At 53.6% G+C, this 9,119-nt stretch overlaps 1 protein-coding gene across 1 annotated transcript; it reads left to right on the forward strand.

The window, feature by feature from the left end:
* Positions 1-86: 86 nt before the first annotated feature.
* Positions 87-5,911, forward strand: Iscu (iron-sulfur cluster assembly enzyme). The gene is made up of 5 exons (XM_028860835.2): positions 87-232; positions 1,648-1,761; positions 2,441-2,551; positions 4,128-4,206; positions 5,439-5,911. The coding sequence occupies exons 1-5, from the start codon at positions 119-121 to the stop codon at positions 5,522-5,524; spliced, it is 504 nt and encodes a 167-aa protein (XP_028716668.1). The 5' UTR covers positions 87-118; the 3' UTR covers positions 5,525-5,911.
* Positions 5,912-9,119: the final 3,208 nt, after the last annotated feature.

The raw sequence follows: 9,119 nt of genomic DNA on the forward strand, positions 1-9,119 counted from the left end.
GCCCCTTCCGGGGGCGTGGCCAGGAAAAAGGCCCGGCGAGGGCGGCGCCCCGGTGACGTCAGGCGAGTGCGCCAGTCCTTGGACGTCGCCGCGGCCGACGCGGGTGCCAGCCGGCGACATGGCGGCGGTCGGAGCGGGCCGTCTGCGGCGGGCGGCTTCCGCGCTGCTGCTCCGGAGCCCGCGCCTGCCCGCCCGGGAGCTGTCGGCCCCAGCCCGGCTCTACCACAAGAAGGTATGGGCGGGCGTCGGGGGTGGGAGGGGCGCGAACCACCGAGGGGACGGGCGGGCGAGCGTCCCCGGCTCCTCCCCGGCTTGCTTGCCCCCCGCGGCGCGGTGGCCCCCCCACCCCCGGCCTGCAGCTGTTGGCACAGAGAGCGCCCACCCGCCCGCCGAGGACTCCGATCTTCGAGGGTCCCAAGTCTGACAGCCCAGAAGGGGGGGTCCTGGTATGTCCTGCCGGGGTCAAGGGACCGCTCACACAAGCACACACAGAGACACACACACGCACACACACAGACGCACACACATACACACGCACACACAGAGACACACACGTTTGAGGCTCAGCTCACCATCCAGCACCAGCGTCCTCACCAACCAGGCCACTGCCCTTGCCAGGTGGCCTTGAGCAAGTCGCTGGCCCCCGCCTGACCCCTGTCCCCCCAACTCCGAACGGGTCCTTCGGCCGTCGTCGTCGTCGTCGTCGTCGTCCCCCCCCCTCGTGTATGGAGAAAACGCTCACGGTTTTGATGATGCTATTTCAGGAGCTGATGGCCCCCAGGCGAGCCAAGCGCCTAACCAACATAAAACTCTGGTTCTCGGCTGTTTGTGTGTTTTCAGGGAGCAGAAAGTGTCGAGGGGCGGGTAGTGTGTGACCCCCCTACCTTCTAAGGGCCCCTTGACGTGAGACTCCCTCGGAAAAGCAAAAGTCTGCCACAGATGGACAAGACATCAAAATTAGATAATGCGTTTCGGGGCCTTAGGGTTTAGACTCAACATCTGCCAATGAGGGTGCCTCCCGCTAACCAGCCAAAAAAATTCAAGGTTAAGTCTTAATGTGCCCCAAACTTTTAGTGGCTGTTTTTTGTTCTAATCTTGCTTGGGTGCTTTTGCCAAGGCCTTCAGCCCCCAAACGGAAGGGTGTTTTGTTGACGTTAGAAGCTACGGTCGGGCTGGCAGCCTTTTGGCACCAGGGGGCGCTCCTGCACCAGGGTGGTGGTGTGTTTGTTTACAGCCACCAATGACTCATCCTCCGACCTCGGATCATCTCTTAACAGCCACCTTGAAATTTATGAGGAAATCTTCCATTTGGGGCCATTTGTATTGTTGGAATTTTTAAAGGCATAATTCTCTTAGGACGGTGTATTTTGTTTGGTTAAAAACACAAGTGGTGTTTGAGCCCAAATCTCGTCTCATTGTATAAGTCATTGTGTAAATCGGGTGATTAATTGTGGTTGAAATCCCTCTGAAGCTAAGATGTAACTGAGTTGTTTGCCAATATCTCCGGCAGTATCTCCAAGGTGAAGGTCGCGGGGAAGGAGCTGGAGAGTTGGGGTCACACATTGTTCTCCCTCCCCTGTATCCGTTCAGGTTGCTGACCCGAGGGAGACGGTACCGCCATGGTGAATGCTATCACTGTCGTTTCAGGTTGTGGACCATTATGAGAATCCTAGGAATGTGGGGTCCCTTGACAAAACATCTAAGAATGTCGGAACCGGATTGGTGGGTGCTCCGGCATGTGGTGACGTCATGAAATTGCAGGTACTGGCTGGATGAAAAGCCATCACCGTTTGCTCACAGAGCATTTTGTCTGTCTGTCTGTCTGTTCCTGTGAGATGGGATGAGTGGCTGTCATGGATGGTGAGGGTAGAGACCTGTCTTGTTCTGAAACACTTGAGTGAAAGGATTTGTGAATGCTACTGACCAAATGAAGACTCCAAAGGAGCTAGCACTCCCCAGCGAGGAAAGGAATGTGCTAACCAAACCTCTCCAGGAGAAGGAAGGGGCAAGGAGATGGTGCGCTCGCTGTACCTGAGTAAGTCCTAGCTTTAGCTGCAGTCTCCTCAATGGCCAGTAGGAAGGAGCCACTAATTCCAGTCGGGGTCCGAGAGAAAGGTGTTAATGGAGACCTTGATTGTAGGCTCCCCCAGTGCCTACGGAGGCCAGGAGTGACAGCAGCCGTGAACAGACTTCTACAAATGGGGATTGACATACAGCAGGCTAGGGTTGAAACAGAACCAAAGTGAGGCGAGAGCTTCATTTCCTGTTCCTCTCTGCCAGCTGGGCCTGTGTGGACCCCGAGTTTCACTGTCAGTGGTTGGGCTCTTTGAAACAAAACAGTGATTGATGTCCTAGCATCTGGTGTGGACAGCAAGCCAGGGCTCACTGGGAACAGCTGCTGTGGGCCCAGGAACCACCTCCCAGCCCGTTTCCTTTCCAGATCCAGGTGGATGACAAGGGGAAGATTGTGGACGCCAGATTTAAAACGTTTGGCTGCGGCTCTGCCATCGCCTCCAGCTCCCTAGCCACAGAGTGGGTGAAGGGGAAGACGGTAAGAGAGCTCACAGATTGTACGGAACTGTCGAGTCCCAGCACTCAGAAGGCAGAGGCAGCAGGAGCTGTGAGTTCTAGGCCAGCCCTGTCTACATAGTGAACCTGTCTCAATAACTATAGAATTAAATCAGAATTCCCTGTGACCCTGGCTCTGGAGCAGGAAGATGAAGATGCTGAGTTCAAAGCCAGCCTGGGTGATGCAGCAAGACCTTGCTTTAAAAAAAAAGTGCCTATGATTTCTTGAAGCCATTTTTCTAAAGTTTAATACTGGTCACATTGCTCACATTGGAAGTTGTGGACCATTTTGTTGCTTGAGGCTTTTTGTTAATTACTGGTATTTGGTTACCAGCTAAGTAGAAGAGGATCATCACCAGTCTTTCCAGAAGAGCAGAGCTCAAAAACCACCGTGGGCTTTCCCTAATGTTTCTAAGGTCCTTACACAGTTTCCTGAGAGTTGCTGTGTGACAGTTACTGTTTATTTCCTCCCATCTCCTGCCTCGAGTAGGATTCCAGAAAGCCACACTCACAGAGTGGTGGATGTAGCTTGTGTTGAAAGGGGTTTAGAAACCAGAATCACAAGGGTGAGAGCCAAGTAAGCAGCAGAAGGCGAGCAGTGGTCCAGGTGGTTGGCCCGGAGCGTCTGAAGGGGATCAGGAAAGACTGTGACGTCTTTTCTGTCCTTTTCTCTATCTCACACTCCCCAGCAGCTGAGCTGAGACTGCTAAGATCCAGCTGCATCAGAGCCACCCACACTAGCCCGGTGTGGTGGTGGTGCATGGCACACCAGCCTGGAATCCTAGTCCTTGGGAGGAAGAGGCAGGAGAATTGGGGTGGGAAGGTCTTCCTCAGCTACGTAGCAATTTAAAGATGACCCTGCCCTGCATGAGACCCCATTTTAAAGCAGCGTGCTCATCCTTTGTACCCTCACAGGACCCACTTCAGGAAGCTGAGTTTTGGAGGGTATTGCCAGACAGAGCCAGCTCTCCAGCAGAGCTGTTTGCTAGCCTCATGCCGCCCACTCCACAGGATTCAGGCCTTCGGGGTGTAGAGCTCCTAGAGGCCAGGGAGGCCCAGGCCTGCTTGTTGAAGAAGAAAATGGCTCAAAGGAAACTGGTTAAGAACTTGCCTTGGGGAAAGGGGAAGTGAAACTGGGCACATGCTCCCAGGACCTGGCATTTAGAGGGCCCTGACCTATGATCAGAAATAGGAAGCCTCGTTCTCTAACCTTGAGGTCGCCTGTCTGAGCGAGACTGGCTTTCTTTGATACACAGGCCGTGCCTCACTGCCTCCCATCATCCCTCAGCACTCTCAGACCCCAGGCATCCTCGGGCAGAGGCTGCTCAAGCAGCCAAGGCAATGCCTGCCTTCAGTGGGCAGGGGGATCTTGTTGCTTACCCAGCCAGGCAGCACAGGGATGTGTGTGTCCCGGAGATCCCTAGTGCACAGTGGCCGTCCTGCACAGTAGCTGTTGTGAATCTACTGGCAGCCTATCTGGAGTGTGTCCCAGCCTCCCTTTTCACTGCTGACCTCGGCAAGATAAAGTCACTAAACACCCACTTTCCCCTGCACCTCAGGTGGAGGAAGCCTTGACCATCAAAAACACAGACATCGCCAAGGAGCTCTGCCTTCCACCCGTGAAACTGCACTGCTCCAGTGAGTCTGCCCCGAATGCCAGACAGCTGAGGCGCTTGTTAGTCATAAACTCCCCGTTAGGAGCCCACGCTGTGACCACAGAGAACATCTGCCGTGGGGACCTTTGGGAGGTTGGAGCCTGTGGTCTCCCAGCCCAGAGCTCTAGGAAGTCAGGCTGAGGCCCTGTGCCCTGGAGCGGCACTGAGCACAGACACAGCACAGCAGGCAGCATTGCTCCCAGAGATGAGGAAGTGAGCCCCGTCTTTGTTGAGGGTCTGTACTGTTCCCACCACACCATGGCCCAACAGGCTGAGCGAGAGAGTTTGCTCCACCGCCCTGGTGACTGCATTTCCTCAGGTGAGGCCACTGTGCAACACCCACTGACTGCCCCGAGAGAGGCTGTGCGCCTCAGAACCTGCAGTCAGAGCTGATGCCTTCCACCCTCTTAGGTGTCCCCTAAACATGCTGTATGGTGTACTGACCGAGTTAGTTCAGATGCTGATGTCAGAGGGCAGACAGGGAAGAGCTGGTGCTGGGCTGGCACTCCAACGCCATCCTCAGGCTGCCCTCAGGATCAACACCCTGAGATCACGCTCTTTCCACTTGAACTGACACGGGTTCTTCAGTTCTGGGAAAGCCAAAGCCGTCAGCCTTCAGGTGCCAAGGCTGTAGCCCATCTCTGTGGCTCTCAGCTTCTTCCTCCCCTGTAGCCTGACTCTCCGTGTCCACCCTCGGTAAAAGCTTCCCCATGCGGGACTGCAGAAGGAGGTGTGCAGACCACGCCATCAGAGCTCTTGTGTGTCCCTGCCAGGTGACAGGCACTTTCTGGAAACCCCCCCACTATCCCAGCCAGGAAGGCATGAGCATCCCAGTCTGTGTGTGCCCAGCAAGGACACTCTTGGACCCCTCCCATCTCTAGCACCCTCCAGCTTAAAAAGATTCTCTTCCTCATGACCACCCCCCAGGCCAGGGAGACGGCCCAGGGTAAAGGCTTGTCACAGGCCTGAGTTAGAGCCCCTAAACCCACATGGTGGAGGAGAAAACTCCCTCCCCAAAGTTGTCCTCTCATCTCCACGTGTGCGTGGCACAGCACCCGCTCACATGCATGTACAAGCACATGCATACATACTCTAAATATGTTTTGTAAAAATACATAAATACACACAGATGTGTGTAGATGAGTGTATAAAATAGTAACAGCCACCTCTCCAGTGTCTAGAAATTGAAGCTCTCCACCCTCCCATGCCTTCCAGTGCTGGCGGAAGACGCCATCAAAGCCGCCCTAGCTGACTACAAACTGAAGCAAGAATCCAAGAAGGGAGAGCCAGAGAAGCAGTGAGCCCTGGGGACGCTCTCGCGGGTCACAGCAGCTGCTCCTGCCTCCCGGCACCACATCAAAGAAGCCCCGAGAAACGCACACTAGTCACCATTTGCTTTATGGTTCCAATGCGGGCAAATACACTGTTTGATTACGCCTAATCCTGTGTTCCTTTCAGCTCACTGTGTCCTTAGTGCACTTAATGTCTGTCTGATTTATGTTATGGCCTGGGAGCTGAAATCAGCACCGAAGTCTTAAGCTTTGGTAGCCTTTGGAGAGTGACGGCAGGTTTTACCTAACCCTTTGGGGGGAGATTGCCAGCAGAATGCCTTGTAGCTATTTGATAGAATTTATTACTGTATATTTAACAGATCTGCATATATATTATAATAAAAGAATGTAAGATGATGGTTTTCTCTAGTGAACCTGTCTCTTGAATCCTTCACTCACCCCCCAGTGCTGTCCAAAGCCCCTTGGGGTTCCCCAAGGCCAGGCGCCAGCATGCCAGACAGCAGTAGACACTTGGGTGCTTTTAAAGGGTGGAGGAGATGTCTGATGCTCTTCCCTAAGGGTCGCTGCAGTAACTCCACTGGTCTGTGAAAGTCAGAAATTAACCCTGACCCCGTGGGCCAGGCAGAAGTGCCCCAGGAGATTAAACTGTTGCACTCTAGGCCCAGGCTCCCGCTCAGGCGGCAGATGGTTCTGCCAGCCTTCCAAAGGCCTCACAGGCTTGGTGTGGTGACCAGGGAGCTAAGCCAGAGTGACGAGTTCTCTGCCCGGTGAGTGTGCCCTTCTCGTGTGTCACTGAAGAGTCCATGTACTGCGCCAGCCTCAGTTTGTTCAAAACAGGCATCTCACCGTTCATGATGGCACCCGCCTGTAAACCCAGCACTCGACAGGCTGAAAAGAAAATTAAAAGTTTGAGGGCAGCCTGGGCTACTTAGACCATGTCTCCAAACACACAGCTGACTCGGGCGTGGAAAGCAGCCACTCTTGCCCTGAGCTACCCCGTGGCATAGCTCAGTGAAACGCCATTTTCTAGTGGAGACACTGGAATACTACCGCGGTGAACTTCAAAAGCAAACTGTTCTTCTGATGGCTTTTTTGTCCAGGCATATGCAGGCTGACTCTTAAATCATCCTTTATTTTAAAATATTCTGGGTTCTGGTGAAGGGCTCAGAACTTCAAAGGCCACTCCCTCCACAGTCTGGGGAGACCACAGGCCAGCAGTGTCCATCAGAATCTCAAATTAGCCCCTGGGTGGGGCCATGTCAAATTGTCCTGCTGGGTGTGTCCCGCTGTGCAGTTCCGTCCCTCCCTCGTGGCAGTTCCCCACCCCTATTTGTGATTTTAAAGTGATCCACTTCTGTCCCAGTTGACAGAATCTGAATTCCACACATCAGAGGTTGCCAGCACAGCCTAACCCTAAGAATGTGAGTGGCTGCAGCCCAAACAGGTCCAGTTTCTAGAACTTGCTATAGGGCCAACCCTCTGCAGGCAGATGGACTTTGGGCCCCATGTACCTCACTGAGCCTAGGAGGGGTTTGTCACAGTCTCCGTGTGGATCTCAGAACCCTGAAGTAGTTCGTCCATACCATGTCTGCTATTTGGAGGGTTTGGGTTTTTATTATTTTGTGTTTGCCTCAAGCTCAAAATTCCTCCTGCCTCAGCCTCCCAGGTATGTGATTACAGGTATCAACCACATGGGTGGGTCGAGGTTTTGAAAGACAGTGAATCACTGAGGCCTCTTGACATCCCACCCACCCACCCTTTTCCTGGCAGCCTCTCTTTAAACACACCACCCGCTGGCCCTGGCTGAGCTGCCCGGAGCCTACACTTCTTGCCCTGTCCATCCTGGCAGGTCACTGCGGCTCCAAGGACACCAGAGGCTTCACCTGGAACACCCCACAGGAAGCACTAGCCTTCACTTGCCGTGACTGTCACCTAGAGAATCACCATTGTATGGCTGACGCTTCAGCCGCTCTATGCACCAGGCGCTGTAACTGGGAGTGCAGTCTAGAGAAATCTGAAGTGCTAGGAATTGAACAAAGAAAAAAGTGAAGTGACAGGTCCAGGTGTCAAGGCCCTCCAGTCAGGACTCAGCGCAGGAAAGACCTTGGCTGTGACTGTAGTTGCCATGAACATTGCCATCATCATCTTACTGCGGCTCATAGTAACTGCTGTTACCATGACAACCATTACACACACACACACACACACACACACACACACACACACACACACACACCACTCTTTTATAATAGTATAATTCCAGCCTCGGTGTTGTTAGCCTGGAACTACACAGTACTCCAGATTACTACACCAGAGCACTCCACATATCCTCCTGGTGACATCCACACAGAAGCACATCAGTAACTCCAGTCACACTTGGCTTGAAGGCCAAATTTGCTCCACCACGGTCGGCCTGCCATGGGGCCCAATCCCGCCCCCTCCACCGCCCAGCTGTCCTTGGAAAGTCATCTTAGTCACCTCCACCCCTGGCCTCACTTCACGGAAACCTAACTCTCAAGAGTCCCCAAGGGGAGGAGAACCCTCACTACCCTGGAGCGGATGGTGCAGAGCGGCTTCTGGACCCTCCCAGGCCGCCCCATGGCCTCAGACTAATGGGTCTTGGGAAGCCCAAGTGGGGGATGGGCTGGACGGCACTCTGCCCAAGCACAAGCATGCTCTACAGTCCTCCATCCTACAGCCTGTAAGCAGGACCACGGGACTTCAGGAACAACTTTGGAAAAAAATCCAAAGGCCTGGGTTCTGATCCTAACTACACCACGATCTGTCTACAACAGATACACAGGCATATCACTGAGCCTCTTGTCCCTCACTGGGGGATTGGGACAATCCTGGCTCCTAAACTACAAGATTGTTGTGAGGGTTAATTCCCACGTAAAGTGGAAAATTCCACAACACCAGGCGTCTAGCAAGCACCAGTGTTAGGTACCACCCCTGCTGTCCCAGCCACCGCCATCACCACCAGCACCATCAACACCACCCCAGCTGGTCTCCTCATGCTGGACAGCGGATTGCGTTCCCTCAAAGCCTCTACAGCGACCGTCTCCAGAGAGAGTCTGGTGTGACAATCAAGGTTAAACAGTCGTGCAAATGTGAGCCTAATCCAGGAGAAACGATGGACTTTAAGAAGGGGTCTCTTTCCACTCCCAGGAAAAGCCAGGTAGGGACAAGGTGGCCATTTACACTCCAGGGAAGAGTCCACATCAGAAACAACCCATGGGAACCTGGATCGTGGGCTTTTCCCACCTCCAGGGCTCTGAGAAAATAAGGCTCAATTGTGAAAGCCACACAATCCGTGGTACTTTGTTATGACAGACCAAATGCTAACAGCTACCACCACTACCATCACACCATTACCATCATCATACATCACACCATCACCAGACCATCACACCATCATCACCATCACCACCATCATCATACATCACACCATCATCACAGCATCACACCATCACCATCATCACAGCATCACCATCATCACACCATCACACCATCATCACACCATCATCACAGCATCACCATCACCAGCATCACACCATCATCACACCATCACCAGCATCACACCATCACACCATCACCAGCATCA

The sequence above is a fragment of the Peromyscus leucopus genome, chromosome 23 (assembly GCF_004664715.2).
Source record: "Peromyscus leucopus breed LL Stock chromosome 23, UCI_PerLeu_2.1, whole genome shotgun sequence".
In the NCBI taxonomy this organism is placed as follows: domain Eukaryota; kingdom Metazoa; phylum Chordata; class Mammalia; order Rodentia; family Cricetidae; genus Peromyscus; species Peromyscus leucopus.